This window comes from Lutzomyia longipalpis, chromosome 1 (genome assembly GCF_024334085.1).
Source record: "Lutzomyia longipalpis isolate SR_M1_2022 chromosome 1, ASM2433408v1".
Taxonomy (NCBI): domain Eukaryota; kingdom Metazoa; phylum Arthropoda; class Insecta; order Diptera; family Psychodidae; genus Lutzomyia; species Lutzomyia longipalpis.
Window position 1 is genome coordinate 8,314,703 of NC_074707.1, and position 22,142 is coordinate 8,336,844.

Sequence of the window (22,142 nt, forward strand, 5' to 3'; positions counted from 1 at the left end):
CTTCAGCGTTTAATCACCCACCCCCGTAGGCATGGGGTGGCCTGTGTGTGTGTGTGTGCATTTAAATCATCATGCGGCAACTTCCGCGCGACCCACTCAGCGTCCTTCCGGCCGACGACGCCCATCCGCGTGCCTCTTGCGAAATGGAGTGTTAATGAGCTTCAATTCACATAAACTACGAGATTATGCAATTCTCTTTCTGCGCCACATTCCTCTAATTAGTGAAAATCCCCCCGAGGGACTCAAAAGCACTGCTGGTGTGACCCAACAAGGGTTGAGCTTTAAGCTTTTCCCAAGCAGTCACCCCGCACTGTGTTTGTTTGTTGAGCGAAAATGCGATAATTTCAGGGCAAAGTTTCCTTCAGGACGAACATGCAATCCAAATTAGACGTCATAGTGCTTCGTGATTGTCACAAATGGGCTAAGTGGGATGGTGTTGGGGATATGTGGTATGAAGTAATTGACGCATGTTCTCCATGACCCAAAAGTTAATGCCTGGAAAGGAATCCTCATACGAACATTAAAATTTTCGAGAAGAGATAATTCACGATAGTGCTTTGATGGGGGATGTTTTTGTGTAAAGAAGCGAGACCTCTCTGGGGTAAGTCAGAGGGGCTAGTCATTTCAAATTATTTTGTCACTCTCGCCAAGTTTAGAGCTAACTGTGAGAATATTTCCCCTTAAATTATACAGCAGAATTTATGCATAAGAGCTTTTTTTAAGGAAAGAAAAATTGCTATTTTTACTTTTTTTCTTATCTCTATAATGCTTCCCCATGGGTTTGACACAATTTTTTATCAATGACAATCCCTTTTGGAAGCTTTGGGAAAATTTATGTGTTGATGCAAGAATGTAAAAGCAACCCCCCTTGTATATTTACGTGGTGCACAAGGGTAAAAGGCTACATTTTTAGAGAGAGAAAAAAATGGTACATTACTCAGAATCTCAACATGGTGCGTTATCTCCCGAGGGTCTAGCGTCGCAATCTGGCAGATGTAATCCCCAGCATCTTGGGGAACGGCCTCTTTGATCTGCAGCGTGTACCCATTCACGAGTCGTACCCTCGGGTCCGGTGTGACCTTCACCGTGCCCGCCGTGAGGATGGCAATGCCGCGCTTCCACGCAAGAACGTATGTGCCTGGAAAATGGGGAAAATGCCATTAAAGTGTTAAAATCTCCTCGACACTGTGTCGGAGATGGGGGTTGGTGAGGGTTGGATGGTCGGGATTAGCAGAGGCAACCACTTTGGGGCGGGATGGGTGATAATGTGCTGTGAGAGAAATGTAATGAGTGTGTGGTGATAGTTGGAGGATAACAAAAGGCGCTCTCTAATGAATATTCCCGAGTGCAGGGTTTGTGTGTAATTCATAGACCACAGAATGGTTCCCTGCTCTGTGTACATCGAGGACTTGCCCCAATGTCCTTCCTTTGACTTTCTTCCATCCACACCACCAACATTGGGTGGCCATTCGCCCTGTACTCCTCAACTTGAGAAAACTCTTGGCGTGTTTCTCCATCTCAAATTGCTCCATCGTCGTCTTCATGACTCGTTCGCATGTGAGTTGCGCATGTTGGGGGGTGCACCACCCACCCATCTTTAGATGGGCGTGAATGCAATAAATGTCAGAGACCCCAGAAGAATTCTTCAATCACCTTGTTTCGACATCGCGCAACATATTTCATCCGGAGATAGCGCTCGCTCCTGGCAATCGATCGTCCAACAGAATTATTGCATGTCGAACATTTATTTTGCACACGTGTGAAGACAGCTTATGGGGGTTGGAAGATACAATTTTTCTGCATTAAATTCATTATTGTCATATGTCTTACCCCACCCACAGCTCTCACATTTTCGCCAGACACTTTCTCATTGGATATTTCAAAGAATTGAGATATATGTGGGCCAAAAAAGCAGACAGCTGGAGGGGATATGCGGGGAGTCATTGTAACATTAAAAAGTGTGAGAAAGGACGTTATGGTCTTGATAGCTTTTTCAGTTCTGTAGCCAATACACTTTTTTGCCCTCTGAGCGTGACTGTTTTTCATTTAACATTTACAGACGTGCAAGTGAAATGTTGCGGGGCCGTTGGGGATTCTGGGGGGTGGGGGGAATAAAGTGCATGATTATAAAATGAGAATAAAATTGAATAAGAAAATGAAGAATTTCCCACTGAATATATTTTGTGAAATGGAATGAGCACAGAGAAATTTATCTATATAATAAAGAAAGGTCTGTTTGTTGGTAATCTTCGTGTCTGTACAGCTATACAAATCTACACCGTTTGACCGATCGTGATGAAATTTGGTACAGAGGCTCCTTATATCAGGCGCTTTCGAGTGGCCGTATCCATTTTCCCCCCAAAGCCCCCCTTCAGGTAGCCCCCATATAACTCTCATGCATTTTTCGCGAATTTTTGAATTTGGCGCCCGAAATGTTGTATGAAAATGATTTCTTCTCTTTGCAATTTTTTTGGGGTTGATGAGTAACCCCAATCTACTTATAAATTATCACAATTTTTTTCTCTCTAAAATTTGCGCGAAGCGCAAAACCCCCCGCGAAGCGGGGCGAGGAAAATTGGAGCGAAGCGACAATTTACCTCGTTTAGAATAAATTATATTACAAAATTTAACTGACAGAAAGGTCAAGAAATGTTTTTCTTTCAAACTGAACATTGAAAATTTCATTGAATATTAATTTAAGAGTATAAAAACGAAGAGATTGGGATAGAACGGTGGCTCACACAGGGCCAGAAAAATCTTTAAAAGCCCAGGAGAAAGCTCAATTTTATTGAGAAGAAATAAAAATGAAATATTAAAGTTTCAGGAGAGAAATTAGTTTATAAATCTTTTTTATTAGTCTACAATTTTGCACAATATATCATAGCAAAGAACTGTGCCTTTCAGACAAGTTAATTTAGAAATTAAATTTAAAATTCATTAACTGAGATACACCAAAAAATAAACTAAATATTAAAGAAATTACAGAAGGCAAAGAAAAAGACTTCAAAATTCAATTTTAGTTCAGTTAATCATTCATAAACTTCTCCACGAGATGAAGCCTTAAACATGAAACTTTTTTTTTTGCTAAAGAGATAAATATTAATATCGCCGTCTTCCTTTTTCGGTTGAATCAGAGAAACAGGAAATGTTGGGAGACTTCACAGATGAAAAAATGCCAGAGGGAGATATATTGCAGGGAAATTCCATTCCACGCGGATTTAAATTTTAGAACACATTTTTGAGCTCTACTTTTGGGGGTGAATCAGAATTTTTGAGAGACCGAAAAATAAATAGAGAGCATCCCAAAGTTAGTCTCAATCTTCACAATCATTTTTCACTTCTTCAAACTTTCTGGTTTACTTTAAACTTAGCCTCAAAATTTCTTCGTTTTTCATTAAGTTTCACGAAACTGTCTGCGAAGCTTTTGAAACAATTAGTATGATAGATAACTTTTCTTGAGATATGTACATATTGTACATGTACACGTATAAATACATAATAATGTACAATGATACACATATTTCAGAAAGCATGAAAGTTATGCATATTCTTGCAAAGGGAAAAACTTAAATGCTGATGCATTCGTTCTTTCAAACTAAATTGTTTGTTTGTTTTCTCCTCATATTGATGGTTTTTTTCTTGGAAAATTTAATTATTGAATTATTTAAATAATTTCATTGCATTTCACTTGAAAATTAATGAAAAGTGGGACATACATCTAGAAGAAATTAATTTGTAGAGTAATATTTCAAAAAGGAGCATCTTTAGTAGATCAAAGATGTGAAGCAAGGGTATGTAGTTAATAACCCTTATGGAAGATATTGCTCCTCATTCTACTTATTTGTTGAGTGGAAAAGCAAATTCCAAAAACTTGAGCAATTTGTTGAGAAATTGCAGAGAGCTTCCTCAGTTAAAGTGACGATGAAAATTTTACAACATGTGGACCAACTGAGACCATTAGTTCAGCAATCTGAGCTCCTCTTCCTTTTCAACCCCTTTGCAAGGGTTCACGAATGACCTGGAAATTAATCTCGGTGCAATGTAGAGATGGAAAAGGAGAGCCAGCACGTGAAGACGAAGATTAATTAATTAAAAAACACTCAAGTAAAGTTTGTTGGCCAATTAAGAGATTCCAGTAGCATTGATTAAGTGTTTCACTCCATTTTTCCATTTTGTTTTGGCTGCAAATGTGCATTTGTTGGTCTTTTAGGGGTTTTCTTTTATTTTTTTTTGTACATAAACCCTTGCAAAGCTTCTTCCTCGTACATGGGTTGAGGTGGGCTACAATGGGTGGGAGGAGAAGGCGGTACTGTTTCCACGTGCGAGTGTTGCAAAATGTGTACATAAGCGAGGTTTTTAAGTGTAAATGCCTTGCATGGAAAAACTTTGCCCCATCATTAAGGGGTAGAAAGTCGAAAGTCTAATATTGGCAAATTAGCTGAAACTCCATTAAATTGCTGTGTGTGCTGTGTTGAGAGAGTCTAATTGTTGGCATTTTGAGCGGAAAGTGAATCGTAAAAAGGCGGAAAAGTCAAGAGGGACTCAATTGAAAATGCGAAGCACTAATCCCACCATCACCCCCGCATTCACTGACTTTCCTGGCATGTCCATTAAAGAGTTGCTTTTCGGTCTGGCAAAGCATCTCACTGGGACCTCTCCATTTCAAGCTGTGTGTGTGTGTATGTGGGGAAAATGCGGAGATGAAGGAAGTTCCACAGAGTGGCCGTGCAATGGGCGACAACTTGGCGAAATGGTGGTAACAGCTGCGGGTATATAGAAAAGCCCAGCACAAGCTCCACATTCCCATGAAATAAACAATTTTCTTAAACTTTTCCCCGAGGCGGAGAATTAAAATTTTAAACCCATTGCACTGAATCCCATTATTTGAGAAATTTTATGTGCATCTCCAACTCAATTGCAAATGGCAATTTCTTTTTTTTCCTTGTCTCAAGCACCGCATGTTCTCAATAAGAGAAAGAGAGTTTCCAAAAAACTTTATGTGAACAGAAAAATGTAATAGTTTGGCATCATGCTTGAATCATCTATGCGCCAACATACATTGAAAATTAAATGTGAACTAATTCTAATGTTCCATTTTGGCTATTTTTGCTTCAAATTGACACAAAAAATATTTAAGAGTCATTTAGAGGGAAATTAAAAAAATCACAATCTGCAATAAGTCAATGAAAGCTTTTTATTATTAAATAAATCCTTTTTAAAACAATTTATAATTAAACTCTATAAAGATTCTAGTGATTTTCAATAGTTTGCACTTTTTTTCAAAATCTTTTCCCTTTTATTTTTCTTAATTATTTTTCCTCGTTATTTTTCACAATAAGCAACCTCCACGAACATATTCATACCTACATATTAGGTACATAAGAGGATATTATAATTTATTTTACGGTGATAAAAGCTGACTTTCCTTTCAGGAACTTCCTTTCAATTTTTCCGGAGAAAATAGCATCTTCAATTTAAAGGGAAAATATGGAAAATATGCTGGGGAAAGCAACTTTGTGCTAAAGATGCTGCTGTTCGGGGCTATATAGAGTGTGAATTACAATATCATGAGCATACCACCTCACTGCTCTCAACTCTGCATGTTTATGCCCTAAAAATTTTTACCGTGAGATTGTGGAAAAATTTTACCCTTTGGGTGTGTCTTCCATGCTTCACCCCCACACCCACCCACAACATTTTATCCCCGTGATTTCCCGAGTGCATGAATGTGTGAAAAGTTTTGGCCCATCTCTTGTTAGCATCATCTCACAGAAACTTGACAAAAACCCTCATTTTCGCAAGAGATTCCTTGGCAAGGAGAGGAAAGTTGTGTTTGGGTCCCCATATACAAGGGGTTTAATGCGAAGGTGAATAGCAAAAGGGAGAGGTTTGTATCTCAGTGCTACACACATACACCTCTCGGGTTAACTCCATTATTTAGAGTACTTTACTACTTTCTAATTTCATCCCCAACGGGCGCAATGGGGTGGGTGGTTTGCGGAGGCTGCCTGCCGAATTCATGTGAAGATATTGCGGAAAACCCTTGTACAACATCGCTCCACATAACAGGATTTCCACTAATACATCATAATTACGTAGAATGCCTCTCGTGAAAAGCTAGTTTACCAACATGCCTAATGGTGCTATGCAGGAAAAGAATGTCAAGAAAACATGATCATGACATTTTTTCCTGACATTTTTTTTCATTCCCTCTCACTCCCACTAATGTATTTTCCTATCTTTCGTCTTTCTCCCACGCATGGTGACGACATTTTTTTTTCATGGCATGCTTTTTCTCTTGCGCACAACATGTTTTTATTTCCTTGAATTTTCTCAACACTTGGGGATATTTTCCTCAAGGAAAAGTGGAAAATGCTTAGCTAAAGAGTCCACAGTGCCAGGAAAACAGTAAAAAATGGAAATTTACTGTAATTTATGGGCCAAATATGTGAAAATGTGCGAAGTAAAAATCAAAACATTCTTTCCTTGACCAATTTTTATGGGATATTTTTCTGGATTTTTACCACACAAATCACTTCCTGCGGGCTTTATGGACCTTCCTACAGGTCATCTGCATAGGAAAGGTCTGCCTGAGGTCAGGGAATTGCTTCCTGGATCGTACAAAAAACTCCTGAACACAGAAAAACTGGTCCGGGAGTGAATGTTTTGCTGTAGAAACTGCACAGTTTTCACTTATTTGGCCGATAAATACATACGATTTTCCACTTTTCACATTTTCACAGGCACTTAGAACACTTCCACAAGTCGCTTTTCACTTTTCCCGAGCTAAAATATCACAATTTACACAGAAAATTGACGAAAACTAAGAAACGTGTTGACTTCGCAAGAGCTTGAAAAAGAATGTCGCAGGAACATGTTTTTATCTGTCATTCTTTTTCCAGCTCTTGTGAAGTCAACGTGTTTGTTAGTTTTCTCTGCAATTTTCTCTGTAAATTGTGATATTTTAGCTCCGGAAAAGTGAAAAGCGACTTGTGGAAGTGTTCTAAGTGCCCGTGAAGGTGTGAAAAGTGGAAAATCGGGGGTATTTATTGGCCAAATAAGTGAAAACTGTGCAGTTTCTATAGCAAAACATTCACTCCCGGACCAATTTTTTCCGCGTTCAGGTGGGATTCCACCACCCAGGAAGCATTTTCCTGCCCCCCACACAGACCTTCCTTGTTGCAGATGACCTGTGGGAAAGTCCAAAAAACCTGCAGGAAGTGATTTGTGCCGTGAAAATACAGAAAAATATCCCGTAAAAATTGGTCAGGGAAAGAATGTTTTGATTTTTCACTTCGCGCATTTTCACATATTTGGCCGCTAAATGACCACAAATTTCCACTTTTCACGGCTTTCCTGGCACTGAGAACACTTCAGCAAAGCCCATTTTCACTTTTTCATGGAAAAATATCCCCAAATACTGAGAAAATACGAAATGAAAAACATGTTGAGTGCACAGAAAAGAATGATGAAAATGTCGGAAGCATGCGTCAGAGAAAGACGAAAGATACAGAAATACATTAGTGGGAGTGAGAGGGAATGACAAAAAAATGTCAGGAAAAAATGTCATGATCATTTTCTCTTGACATTCTTTTCCTGCATAGCACCATAACACATTTCCACGAAAAACATTTTAGTTCCCAAGCAAAGATGCCGAGCAACGGATGAATATTTTTACTCTTTGGTTTTAAGACTAATTGGCATGTGAATGCGGGAATGTGGAAAGGAATCCAATGAGAAAATTCCTCAAACATAATTTTACGTTTTATTTAAAATTTAAAAAGAATAATTAGGCTTCAAAGAGATTATAGTCAATTAAACAAGTAGAATTAGGGATTAAATATGTTCTAAAGTGTCGTGAACTTTAAGTTCGGCACTCAAATTATATGACGGTAATAAATTGCAGCTTTAGGCATAAAATAATCCTTCAAATCGACTTGGAAAACACTTATTTGAAACTAAAGTTTCAGGTGAATTAAAAGCATCATTTTGCGAGAAATTACATCGAATTTTAATGAGGAATAATTTCAATATCATTTACATTTAAATATCTACTAAAAATCTTATAAAATAAGTTTTTTTTTGAGAATTTTCTTACCTATTTTCTTCTCTACGTATGTGCACCTTGAATGCTCCAAATATCCTAAAGCTATTTTCATGCTTTGCCAAACACTTTACTATTCTAACAAGGAAATAAGCTTTCGGTGAGATATACAAAACCAACATGATTTCATAAATTATGTGATGAGATCCTGTCTGTTGTGTCCGTTCTGGGAAATCTCTCAAGAGAGTCATTGAGGTCCCTTTCACCATGCATTTTATTTAGGCCATATCGTCAGATATTTAGAAGCAGCTGCCTCTTCCTTCACAATCAATGACATGAAGTTGGGCATTATATTCTCTCCCAGCATTCCAACACTTGAGGATCTTTGCCTTTGGTTTTATGAGTCAATGCATCCGAGTGAGAAGGACAATTTGGTTCGCATGAATAATGCTTCGAGTATATGGGGAACATTGCCGTTTTGTTGCACATTATAGCCTTCCAGTGTTTACCACAAGAATCTCAGCCAACACTTCAGTCTCAAATGTATGCTTACAAATCCTAATGTGTTCCAGGGGAAGCCCTTCTTGGCTGGGTGGTTGTGTGTGTCTGTGTCAAGAAATGTGTGCAGAAATCTCGAATGCGGGGGCGACCCATTGAAATCCCCTTTCGACAACTTTACACGGATTCGTGTCGAGTGTAACACAATTTCGAGTAGATTACTCCGTCGCCAGTGGCTTGGATGTCAGCACGGGTTCCTCGTTGGCCCCCCTCATGCTGTGTGATCCTGCGGCGGGGATGACAACGGGCGGTTCAGGGGATGAGGGTGGCATCGTGTGTTGCAATGGAGCATTGTCGGTGGAATCTCAATAAAATGGGAAAGTGGATTTTTCTCCAGTAAAAAGCACAAAAAAGCGAAATGCATGGGTTATAGAGTACAAGATGCCTCAGTTCAGGTGCTTAAAATGTTTTTTTTTTTTTATTAAAAAAATTATTGGAGAAGTTTGCTTAAATTAATTTATTGAATAAAATATTAAAATAAATTTATGACGAGGGATGCTTATTTAATTGAGAAATTGAAAAAAACATCTTGAACCAAGTCATGAACTTCATTTAAAAAAAAAATAATGTCAAATTAAATTAAAATGTAAAAAAAGAAAATCAGTAAAATACAATAAAAAAAATGCTAAAAAAAACTAGGAATAAAAAAATGGATAATAATAGATTTAAAAGCATCTAATACACGCACCGTGTATTTTATGCGGATTTTGTCGTCATGGTATGGCAAAGTGGGTGGTTTACGATGGAAAACCAACACGCTGAGTAGGGAAGAGAGAGTTTATATGCCTTGAACGCGTATTTCGAACGAATGTGTGTGGAAAAGGGATTCTCATGATGTAGTATATGAAAGTTTATTTGGGCTTGCATCGTCGAATATATTGGATTGATGTTGTCAACGAATTCCGCTTGACAATGACTTCGAACGGCATACCGGGAAGTAAACGCAGAATGAATTGAATTCTCAAGGCAAAACCCATTTCCTCCTCCACACACACCCTCTTCTTGAAGCGTTGTTATGACAAAAGAATGCCTCAGCGGTACTGAATGGGTTAACAACACAGCCAACCGGATGTGCTGTAGAAACATCACTTGCGAACAAAATAATTCACATTTGAGTGAATCAATCATTTTAGGAGTAAAGTTATCGCACAACTGCAGCTGGCTGACAGAGGGGAGATAACACACGACATGCTCCAAAAATGGGTATGTTGCTCTTCACCCCCAAAGGGGTTGTGCACCCAAATATGTACCAAAAATTTCTTTCGCAGAAAAAAATCAAAAAAAGCTCTGCTGGGACTATTTGCCAAGCTCATTTTATATTTATTTTAATTTTTTCAAATAGAGAAAGAGCAAAATGGCTGGTTTTTTGGGTGAAAGAAAAATTTGGGATGCTGCCCAAAATCAATGTGCCTGGGTGAGAGGGGGGGGGGGGTTGTTGATTTTCTTGGGGAAATGAAACTTTAGTGGAAAAATAAATAAACTGCCAAAGATACATTTGGGTGGTTTGAAAAATGAAAGGATCAGAGAAAAGGGTTAAATAAATTATTTTTTTAAGGGGAGGATTTCTGCGAAGATCCAAAATAGAGAGAATTTTAGGGGGTTGGAAAATGTAATGAGCAACTGAAAGGATTAGAAATTGGATGTAAGAGTCTGCCAATTAATTATAAATAGAGCAAGAATTATTTAATTCTAAAGTCTAATTTTCCTTGTAGAATAAATAAAATTCAAAAAATCCTTCTTAAATCAGAAAAGTCAAAATGCTTTATTTGATCCTTTTCTCATTAACTACAACGACATTTATTTATTTGAATTTAGGGTATTATTGAGTTATATTAAAGTGAGGGTTATCCTCCCTTCCGATATGGCCAACTGATTCGCATGTGGCAATTATCGCTCAAATAATGAATACCGAATAGGGGTGGAAAGTTGATACCAAACACCTCGTAGTCTTATCTTGCTAACCCCTCGTAGATTGACTGAAGCCCTTCGAGGGGATTTTTTGTTGTTATGGATGTATCTTATGGCTGAAAAATGATCTGGGTTTCAGCATAATTCAGCTATTTGTGTGCAATTTGCGTGAAAAAATTGCACACAATGCCGTGGAATAAATTTCGTGAGCAATATGCGGGGGTTGATTTAAATGGTGACGGTCTCAGGAGGGTGATGCGATGAACCCCCTTGTGTACAGTTTGTCATGGGCGATGACGAGAAATTGTATCATTGGAGGCTCTCAGGGGTGTGTGTATCTAAAATATTTTGGGGATTTTGATTAAAACTTTTTGCATTTTTAGCCATATTTGCGCACAAAGTTTGGAAACTTTTATGGTGCTTCCTGGGAGAGATTCCTCGGATGTTGTGCATTATGTCAAGTATTAGTCAGAGATGATGATAATTCAGTGGGAATTTACATGGCGTGGATGATGGGAAAGAATCTCTGTTGAGCATCTTTTTTTGTTTTTCTTTCAAGGGAATGAGTGGAGTATGTTGCTTTCAAGGCTCCGCACTATCTTGCCTCACTATGGCACCATAACTGCCTCCATTGGAGGTGGAAGAATTTTTGTCTTTCATTTCCACCACCCACTTTCTGGGATTTTTTCCCACACACAAAACTCACAGGGGGTATGGGGGTGCATGAGAAAATTCCACCAAGAGGCTTTATATGAATTTGGTGCGCAAAAATTTAGCTACTTATCCACTGGGGGGCATTCCGTACAATTTCAACTTGTCGCCCCATTCCAATGCGAAGGGGCGCGCAGTCATCAGAATTTCACTGGTGGAAAATATAACTGGGGTGTTTCCCTCGGTGCGTATGAAAATCCCCAAGTCGGTGGCTTATACAATTGAATCCACCGCGTATCTCTGGGGGCTTCCGGGGGTTTTTGAATTTATTCGCACGAGAGATTTTCCAACGGTTGTGGTGTTCCCCCCCGCCCTCCCGTACAAAAAAAGGGGGTTGAATTTGTGAATTATTGAAATTGTCACGTTGCAACAAATCTCCGTGTGCGTTCTTTCGCTTCCACCGGAAAAGTACTCGCCTCAAATACGAAATCCATTCCACTTTGTCACACCACCCGGCTAAAAAAAGCAAATCCTGGCAATTTTAAACAGATGGATTCGCACAGAGGATGAAAGCTCACGTCTCATACTCTTGCAAGAATTTTCTCCCTGTAGAGTGTTGCACTTTAATTGGATGAGTTAATTACTTTTCTCTGTCGTAGCTGTGAAAATCGCGAATTTTACTCTACTTTGTGGGTTAGGGTGCTCTTTGGTGGAGATTTTATCATGTGAAATGCATACATTTCGAATCATTAAACCCTTTTTCACCTGGATGTGCAAATGTCTACAATCCAGCAAACCTCTAAAAGCTCATTCTCAAGCTCATTTGGAAGGGAAATGATAAACTCTCTGCCAAATTATTATGCAGAAAGGTGCTTTATATACTTTGAAATTTTCAAGACAAGTCAAATAGTTAATACGATTTGTCGACACACTCAAGGAGAAGACTAGAAAATCAACATGCTACACTCCTAAATTTGTAGAATTCGGTAGTCTCTTGAAAATAAATTTAATTTTCTCTATGAAGATGGAAAATATTTCAAAAGTTCATAAAATTGGCATATAAAAACGGAAAAGTTCATAAAAAGTTCTTTTGCAATTTATTGAAATTTAAATTTTTAAAGGAAAACCCCATGCGTCTTTTTTTTTAATTTCGCAACAACTCCCCCTTTTTGAGAAAATCTCCGTGGAACCAGCGAGATTTCAAAGGGCTTTTCCAGAACATAGTTTTGAAGTTTTCCGGTGAGTTTCGAACAAATGGGAATGGTTTTGTCAAATGCAGACCCTCGATTTGTCTGCGGCTTAGTGGTGAATGCTCTTGGAGCGTTTTTAGGCATGAGGATGGTGGGGGGTAGGTTTAGAAAAGAGCCCCTCCACCCACACAAAGTGCACACATATAGAGTGAAAGTATTAGACAATTTGAGTGAAGTGAAAAGCTTCCATAGGAGCAAGTTGGGTAATCCACTTAGAACCTCATGACTTGCATGTTGTGCCTGGCGGAGCTGGTGGAGAATTTAAAATCATCCCCCATCCACCCCTCATGTACACTTCGGGGTGTCATTATATCGGGACGCAAACAGGCAAATGTGATAAATTGGAGCACAAGGAGCTTCTCTGTATATGAACAATTTTGACACTCTCGAGAGGAAATTTCTGGCACCCGGATTAGTGGGTGACAGAAGTGAGATAATCCCCCATAGGCACCCTTTCCACCACGTAGGAGGGGGTTGTTGCTTTATTCGACGCCACTTTGAGACTCTCAATTCAATTTTATTATTTTCCAGATACGTGCGTATCTGTAGATGGGAAGTGAATAAAAATAAAATTTATTTGCACCATTTTTTATCAAAACATTTAATTTTTTATGTGCACTCTTTCAGCGCAGTTTCCGGTTCTTGTGGGGGTGGATGCTTTCTTCTTTCATTTTTTTTCGCTTGACGCTATGTAGGCGCATGTTCTTTCCCTTTTTTATAGTTTAATATTATTATTTTGTATCTCTTCCTCTGACTTTCACCCGTTGGTGATGCAGAAAAAAGTAAATATAAAATTCGATGTGAGATGAAGCGACAAAAGCCGGGAAATTTTTCTGGGCGGAGAATTTTTGTATCAAATAAAATTATGAGATTTACATACAGTCGTGCCTTGGCATAAGATAGTTTTGGATATACTACTCTCGCGTATTGAAAATAATGAGTGTGAAGAGTACATCCTAGACTATCTTATGCCAAGGCACGAGTGTATTTTCTTTTTTTTTTTTGTTTAAAAAATTTTAAGAATTTAAGAAAATAAAATTATCTGTAAACCAATCAAAAAAATCTTAGAACATCTGGAGGTTCCAATGTATTGTCATGCTAATGTGGTACTACCCTAATAATCTAGTTAATTAATAAATATTTTTTATTAATTGCGTTGTAACATTTTCTTAAAATTCTTTTCTTTTATTAAAAAAGAAAATTCTTGAGAGAATTTTCTAAAATTATCCAATATCCGCCGCACAAAATCACCCAGCTCTGATCTCCAAAGACGCTACTGGGAAAAAGGGAAAAATGTACATACATACTGAAGTGGATTGGAGATATATTTTCTTTTTGTTCTTCTCCGGGACAAACCAATCCCTCGTTGAAGGCCTCATTCTTTGATGAGGGGAGTGGAAGGGTCGATGATCGAAAGCGGGAAACCATCATCGTATCAATAAAGAAAAAATATCCGGCGGCAACGGAAATCGCTATTTTAGTCAGAGAGAAGAAAAAAGCGTAAGCAGCCCCAGGGTGTGATATCCATCGGAAGAAAGGGCTGATACACAACTTGATGAAGACGATGAGGTGCAGATTGAAAAATATTTTTCTTTCCACACTCCACACACACTTTGGAGAAATTGAAAATTTTCATTATAAAATTAAATTCTGTAGAGAGGGTGCAATTGGAGTGTGTGTGTGTTTAAGGGTTGATGGTGCCGAAGGGTGATGGGGATTTGTGTTGTTGCTTCACTACACAGGAATCTAGGGGATAATTTGCTAATCCACTTGTACAACGCATTCTGAATGAGATTTTAATGGGATGTCCTGTGGAAAAACATTAACCCACCTGGATGCGTCACTTCGCAGGGTAGAGAAATGGTGTCACCGACCACGAATTTAAATGCAGCCGATTGTGATATAAACATGGGCTCTGCCTTGGCTCCACTCGTGTGGCTGATTGCTCCACCTGGAAAACAAAGGGAGAGAGAGGCATTTTAGAATCATTGAAATTTGCGAATTCGTTTTCAAAAGGATTCAGGATTCTATTTGGTATGATTTTGGGAATTTCGGATAGATGGGTACATTTCTGTTGGATCATTATATGCGGGAAACTGTATTGAAATTAAAATTATTAGCAGGATTTGGAGTATTTAACCCTTTAAGGTCCGCGCCTAAACTGCTGGGCCGATTTTGGAAATTTCGCTGTTTTCCAACTCATTGGGCGTAATTATACAGATTTTAGTCGAAAAAAAAATTTTCCAACTTACGGATTTTCCGGAAAAGCTTTGGGTCAGCATATGACCCAATGGACCGCAAGGGATACAAAACACGGATTTTTGATATTCACAATTAAGAAGCACTCTGTGTCCGTGGCCGGTAATGTTACCCCCAAGAAGCCTCGGAAGCACCCTGGGATGAACTACAATGAGATTCAGACCGACCAGAAGTAGTTTGGTCAGGATTTTCAGTGTCATCCCAGGTGAAGGTTCCTCTAATCACACACATTGCCCCGATTTTGTGGTTAATTTACCACTTATTTACCACATATTTGGATAAAATTTCACAGAAGAGTAAAGGAGAATACCAAATCCTCCATCAGAACACATCCCAGCCACTGATTTTGGCCAGGAAATCGATCAAATCACCGAAATTCGTGGCTCATCCAGCCGCTTTTCCACACTGAAAACACGTACCTTGCCACGGTTTTGCGTTCAATTTATCACTTATTTATCACAAAATTGCAGAAAACTTAACACAACACTAAAGGAGGATACCCATCCCTCCATCAGAACACATCCTGGCCAAAGATTCTGGCCAGGAAATCACTCAAATCACTGAAAATCGTGGCTCATCCAGCCACTTCACCGCACTGTTTATGTATGGGAAATGAGTTGTCAAAAATTCCGCGTTTTGTATCCCTTCCCGTCCATTGGGTCATATGCTGACCCAAAAAGTTTGGAAAAGCTTTTTGGAAAATTGGTTCGACTTTCAAGGTTCCCATAAAGCATTTTTTCTTGTTATTTAGTCTATTTATAAGATTCAAGTCGATTTAGACTATCGGAAAACTATAAAATAGGAAAAAATGCCGATTTTCAAAGTGCTGAAAATCGGCCAATTTTTCCCAAGTTTGATGCAAAAAATCGACTATAAAGGAATTAATTGGACGAATCAAAAAAATATGTCTTGAAAGGTTGATCCTTTAGCTTTATACTGGCGAAGAAAGCATCCAAAAATATTAACTAGAAGTATCCTTAAAAAATCATTTCCGTTTTGGGTCAGGGTATGACCCAAAAAACGTTAAAGGGTTAAATTAATCCAGAATGATTGTAAAATTTCCAGAAATTTGGAAAATAAGTCTGCAAAATCCGTAAAATATTTTTTATTAGGTTTAAAAAATTCTTGTATTTTGTTATCAATAAAATTATCATTCCCTATTTTCTTAAGAAGAATGTTTGTTAACTTTTCTAGATTGAGCGAAAGCGTACACCACACCTGAATAAATATGGCTTTACCGTGCTTTAAAGTTCATAAAACATTTCTCAAACACATTCCTTGGCAATTTTTGCGAATGGGTTACCCTATCCACTGCGCACTATAAAAGAGGGAAATTTATGAAATAAAATCGTGTGTTGAAAATGTTTTACACTCCACAGACAATATTTCTTAATTTTATTTCGCTGTTTTTCTCCCAGCCTTTTTGCTAAATTTGCATATTTTCCAACACGGATATTTTTTTCCTGTTAGGCACAACCACCATCTTCACTCCTCCGCATGGTATTCCTTGACTTCTGTGTGTACGGGCCTAACGAGCGGGGCGGAAGGTGCCAAAAGGAATGCTATGGTGGGGCTGAAGGTGTGTGGTTCTGTGAGAAAATTGCCTCAATTGATCATTGCAGACTCCTCGCGTGCGGAAGGAGGCCGGAAAATTGAACATTTCGCACGCTCCTGTAAATCTATTAAAATCCGGATGGTTTAAGCGAATGTGCCTGTGTGAGGTAGAAAATCCCGTCTCCCAATGGGGTAATGGAAGTCCCGAAGGGTGGTACGTGGCTTTGTGTACGGCAACAGGAGTAGGGCAGTGACCTATGAATGACTTAATCTACTTCGCAATTATGTAGAGTCTATTGAGACCACTATATTGCTCCTTAAATTGGCACAAATAACTCACTAATGTTTATTGTACTTAATAGGTGATTTACTTTCAATTATTTCCATACATATAGGCACATTTCCAAATGAATGGGGAGGGGAGCAATCCTTCTCATTGACTATTAAACATGTCAACACCTTGAGGCACGTGAATGCCATTCATGGGAATTATTAACAATATAAACCTTGCCAATTGCCCCAACTGATAAACAGATGTATTTCTGTATAATAAATTAATGGTAATCATCTTTTGCTCCCGCACGCCCCTTCCGGATGGGGTTTGATTGCAAATAAGGTATTGTGTCAGGAATTAATCATGGTCCGAATAATATATCAATATCAAGGATATCAAGGAATTTATACTGTGCAGAGTCTGATTGACAAGAAGAAGAAAATAAAATAATAATTCTTAAGGATTGACTCTTTTTATGAGATTATTAAGCATAAATTCAAATTCGATAAAAAAAAATTTCAAGTGTTTCATCATTCGCGACGTAAATATCCGTGAAAGAAAAGAAACTTGATGAGACAAGAAGCCAATAAACCTATAAGACAATGAAGTCTAAACAAATGAATTTTAAAAGAAAACGACATCTGTTTTACACGCGAACCCCAAAAACTTCTACAAAATAATAAAACTTTTTTCTTTTATTTAATTTGTATTTTTTTTTATTTATTTTTCATCATTACACGTGTGTTTGTATTTACGATTGAATTTTCCAGAAGGCAAATTTTAACTGAAATTCATAAAGAAATTCAAGTTTATGGAGCACTTTGCTGAGTTCCAGTAGTTGTAGATTGAGAATTATCAGCAGGAGTTTCAGCCGGAATTTCAGTATCAAGATTATCAAATAAGCTTCCGAGATTCTGTAGCGCTTGAAGAAGTTCGTCCAATTCCTTGAGCAGATCGTCAACTGTTTAAAAGAAATTACAAAATTACTATAAATTTATAATTATTGGATAAAGTAACGCTAATGCAATTACATGAAGACTCCATCTCCGATTTGGTTTCATCTACAACTGCCTCAAGATCATTTTTGATTTGATCAAATTGATCATTAAGTGTGTTAGTTATAGAGTCAACGATTTTAGATCCCTCATTAACAACTGTTGTAGCTGTGTCTGTTGCTGTGTCAGCGACAGTTGTAGCGACGTTTGTTGCTGTATTACCGACGGTTGTAACCACGTTTGTTGCAGCATTAACAGCATCTTTTGTGGCTTCACTAGCGGTGTTAAGAATATTCCCAGTAGCTTGAGTAATTACTCCAAAAAATGGTTTTGCTGGAAAAGCAGTAAACGAGAAAGTTTCAAGAGAAAACTCAAACATTGGAATATCTAAAGATTTTCTTACCCTGAATTGCTGAAGTGAACAGCAAGACAGCCGAAAGAGTCAGAAAAATGCGCATGTTGAATGTTTCACTCACAAACTTTTCAGATCAACTGATAATCTCTCCTAATTCGCTGAGACTTCTTATACACCCCATCATGAAGCTGTCTCATCATTAGTTATTTGTTCATTTGGCAAAACATTTGTTCCAATAGAAATTTCGCGAAAATAATTTAAATTTACATGGATCTGCGGAATTTTCTCGATCGTGTATGATCCGAATTTTAGAATGACGCATTAATCATAATATTTTTGCACAGGGTACACATTGAATTGTATTGAATTAATATTATCGTAGCACTGTGAAAACTTCGCAAGAATATTATTTTAAAAAAAATAAGCTCATACTTCTCGTGAGCTTTAATCAAACAGACTGTGTGGAAAGTTCAAGCACATAGTGGCGCAATTATCATGCAAAATTATTCCGAGTCTGATTAATGAACCATTGTAATTTTTTCCCTCAATTAGCCTTCTCACGTTGGGGGTGTGGTGGATTATTGAGTAACTCATTACGCCTCCCGCTGCTCATCCTCACTTTGTAGTACACATAAGCCGAGAATACTGGCACAATAATGGCGGAAATTATGCAGATTATCAATTTACTCGTTCTTCGTCATTACTGGCAAAATGCTGCCACGAATTGCACGAATTATGGGGTGGATGGTGTGTGTGTGTGTGCCTCATTGAATTTTGCAGACTGGCAGTTTGGGGTGCTGGCGATGATATGTACACACATAATATTCAGCTGAATATACTATAGTTTTGCATTTAAATCAAGAGAGAACATGCAATTTTGCAGTCATTAATCCTTAAAGCTCTTGGCTAACCTGTCTGTGATTGAATGTGTCTGTATACACATAATAATTAATATTGCAATTCGCACACTTCGGAGTCCCCCAATATGCATTAGGGAATTTATTAGAGGGTTTTGAATATGCTGTACGAATGCATATTGCATTCGTCTCACGTCATTTTCATTACGTATATGAGAGGAAGTCCAGATGGCTGGTGTAGGATTAATTTGGGGAAGTACACACCGAGATAGCTACCATGTTTTGGTAGGTATTCAATAAATCTCTGTGAGATCTTTTGAGAAATTATTAAGCAAACTTTCTAATTATTTGTAAATTAGTCATAAATTTATTGCTTAATATTCTCTTTCATATGAGGATTAATTAAAATTGGAATATTTCAGCTGAATTACCCATTTAAATTGCCTGAGTACTTTAGGATTTAAAAGCTGAAGTGTTTTATTCAATGTTTAAACAATTCCTGGCTTTAATTTTCAATTAAATAAAATTAAAAGCTTTAAAAGCTCTTTTGATTTTGTAAAAAATCTACAATATCAATAGCTTTAATTTTAAAGCTTTCATTATTTGAAAAAAAAAAACTAGAAGCAAAACAAGCATAGAAAATGAAAACACTTCTCATATTTACTAAGAACTGTTTAAATTAGACATCTAAATTCCCTCAATGAACACCCTTTTTTGGTGCGAGGAGAGTCAACACATGAACACCAACTTTTCTCACAGTTTTCCACTTTTCTCTGCGATTTATAGGCCATTTACCATTTGGGCATGGAAAGGAAATTTTTGGTGGAAGAGAAAGTCGGTGTGTGTGTTTGAGAATACTCAATGCGGGTGGGCAAAAAAAAGTGTTGAAAGCACAAAAAGTTGGAAAAGTTTTGAAAATTTGATTTCAATTGCAACAGATCTCCCTATATGGTGTGCTCTTTTTTGCCACCACGGCAATTTTATCTCAATTTTCGTAGAAAGGGCGCATTTTTTCTCCGTTGTTTCCGCTCGAGAGAGGTGCTCATTTGCCAGGTAGAGCAACGCAAGGGGGCGATGGAGAGATATTAATTACTTGAGACAGGAGCTAGGGATAAAAAAGCACATACGATGAAAGTTTGTGCGCGTTCGATTCCACCTGTGCTCCCCAAACACCTGGCAGGAGGGAATTAGATTAACGTATGTGGAGGTTACACCCCAAATGCCATAATTATCGCTCGATTAAGCACCAAGAGAGTGGCATTTCCGGAATTCGGGAATACACATCCAGAGCTTTTCCGATTAGTTGCTTCGCTGTGGCCACCGAAAGTCATCACGCTGCTTATTTTTTTCTTCCTGTTACAAAGAGCGTTGTTGATTTTTTTTCCTGCGTGGGGGAATGAGCAGGAAGTATTGTAATCGATTGAAATAGATCCAGGAAAGAAGGATTGGTTGGGATATGGGGAGGGTAAAGTAAAATGCCGGGAAAGTTGCGGAAGAGATAAAATTTCAATATTCTTCCATCACATTCCAATTTAGCAGCTCCATTGGGGATGCCCTTCAGCTGCAACCGAGCTATATTTCATGGCGTACGGAATGGGGGTACAATTTAATGAACAAACACTGCTTTAAACACCCGCTCGCTTATATACATATCCCGCACAAATCCACCCCCTCCGGAATGCCGGTAAAACGTCGGGACGACATCGTGGATTTATTGCTGACAACCCCTCTGGGTTTGATCCGAGAAGAAATTGACTAATCATTCGACTTCACGGCACGTGGATTTGCGTGAATTTAATTCAAACCTTGGCAAATAAGGATCCCATGGGGGTTAATTGCTGACGTAACCCAAGACAGAGTTTTTTTTTCTAAATAAATTCTCTTCTTAAAAATAATCCAATTTGAGACCTTTTTTTTTCAATTATGTTTTATACAGTAATGCTTGCCGATTTCTTTATAAATAATGTACGATATTTACCAGATTATCATCCCCTATACTTTGCACCCTTGAGTTTAAGCAGGCAACATAGTTAAAATGAAAAAACTTTTTAATTGAACTATATCATTGATCTAAAACCTCTCAAAAGTTGCTTTATTTCCAAAGTGTCGAAGCACTTGAAATAAATTATTTCAGTTCACATTTATCTAATATTTTTCCACGATCTTCATCTCAATGAGAAATTCATCTCGCAACAATGAAAGGAAGCTACGTGGTTTCAGCAACATTTCAACGTTGGAAAGGTTGGAAAACAAACCATTTTAAAATCGATTTCTCTCGTTCGCATCCATTTAATTCACTCCACCAATAAAATTCCCAACACAATCGATGATAAATGCTTAAGGGGGTGGTTTGTGGATGCACCCCCCAGTGGGAATGATGAGCGATATATGGGATTTATTTCATCTACTCGGGGAGCCAAGAAGTCCGGTGCATGTGCTACAAATAGGATAGTAGCCACGATGGGGGTTTGCAAATAAATTCCTCCCATCGTGCACTTTGTCACACAGAACCCAAGAGATGGTTTTGGGAGCTTTTTGAGAATGGGATGGGGGAGAGGTCGCGTGAATCCGTGGGAGGACAAGCAGTGGCCCCTGGTTTTCCCGTGATTGTCGTGACCTCCTAAATTGACCAATTAGACGTAATACATATAAATTCCCGCAGTTGATGTCACCTAAAGGTGATTCATGGGGGCTGCACCACAGTGGGACTCTCAGATGGGAGAAATGCAATCATCGGTGTGTCACTCACCTGCACCGTAATTGCGCTTGAAGCCCTACTCCCTGTGTCCCGGTGCCATGTGCACTGCATAGAAAATGCCACCCATATGGGCAGGAGAATTGCACAAATGGCGGGGAGGGATGAGAAATTCTCGGTGGAAAAGTGAAAAGAACCCACTGAGGGTTAATTAAAATGAAGCAATTCATGCGGAGGTATTTTTCCCTGGAGGTGTCCTTTCCACTTCATGTCCCTGCACAAACAGCTGGGCAGTATTATGGGTTTCAATTTGAGCTAAATTGTGGATTTTTTCAGCTAAATTGCCGGCCATTCATTGCTCGACTCAGCACAAAGTTGTATTCAGTGTGGTGCTCCCATCTGCAGAATAAATGACGCAGTTCATGCATGATTTGCATAAATTTAATTATATACCCATTTTTCAGGGAGACGCATTTCATAAATACTAACCCCAAATGCATCCCCCATTACCCCCGTTTAAATCCCGCGGGGTATGCTCTGGACCGAAATGGCCGAGTGAACAACGTATTTTGGGAGTTTATGTTACCCGTGTGCAGCTTCTGGGAATTCAGCAACATTTTGGAGCACGGGAATGCAGTTTCGTGGTCATTGGGACGCCGTAAATGACCTCAATTGCTAAACCCCAAAATACCAGTTTCTCTGTATCACCACGTGAGGGATTCTCTCGGGTGCTATGCAGAAA

General features: G+C 38.4%; 2 protein-coding genes across 4 annotated transcripts in view; both read right to left on the reverse strand.

The window, feature by feature from the left end:
• The window catches only part of LOC129787246 (limbic system-associated membrane protein-like), a 49,257-nt gene that overhangs the window by 15,921 nt on the left and 11,194 nt on the right, over positions 1 to 22,142 (reverse strand). For all 3 annotated transcript variants that reach the window (XM_055822688.1, XM_055822696.1, XM_055822679.1), the window contains 2 exons: positions 14,243 to 14,362; positions 938 to 1,138 (listed from right to left, as the gene is read on the reverse strand). In XM_055822688.1, the coding sequence (XP_055678663.1) occupies positions 938 to 1,138; positions 14,243 to 14,362 (321 nt within the window). The remainder of the gene's footprint in view (positions 1 to 937; positions 1,139 to 14,242; positions 14,363 to 22,142) is intronic.
• LOC129787261 (uncharacterized) lies at positions 17,185 to 17,990 on the reverse strand. Its single transcript, XM_055822710.1, has 3 exons — positions 17,897 to 17,990; positions 17,530 to 17,826; positions 17,185 to 17,459 (listed from the first exon to the last, which is right to left on the reverse strand). The coding sequence occupies exons 1-3, from the start codon at positions 17,949 to 17,951 to the stop codon at positions 17,308 to 17,310; spliced, it is 504 nt and encodes a 167-aa protein (XP_055678685.1). The 5' UTR covers positions 17,952 to 17,990; the 3' UTR covers positions 17,185 to 17,307.

Excerpts from the sequence above, each read along its gene's own strand:
- LOC129787261 (XM_055822710.1), bottom strand. The coding sequence starts at position 17,951 with ATGCGCATTTTTCTGACTCTTTCGGCTGTCTTGCTGTTCACTTCAGCA. Across the intron at positions 17,827-17,896 it reads GTTCACTTCAGCAATTCAGG|CAAAACCATTTTTTGGAGTA; the intron begins GTAAGAAAATCT and ends CTGCTTTTCCAG. Across the intron at positions 17,460-17,529 it reads ATCGGAGATGGAGTCTTCAT|TTGACGATCTGCTCAAGGAA; the intron begins GTAATTGCATTA and ends TCTTTTAAACAG.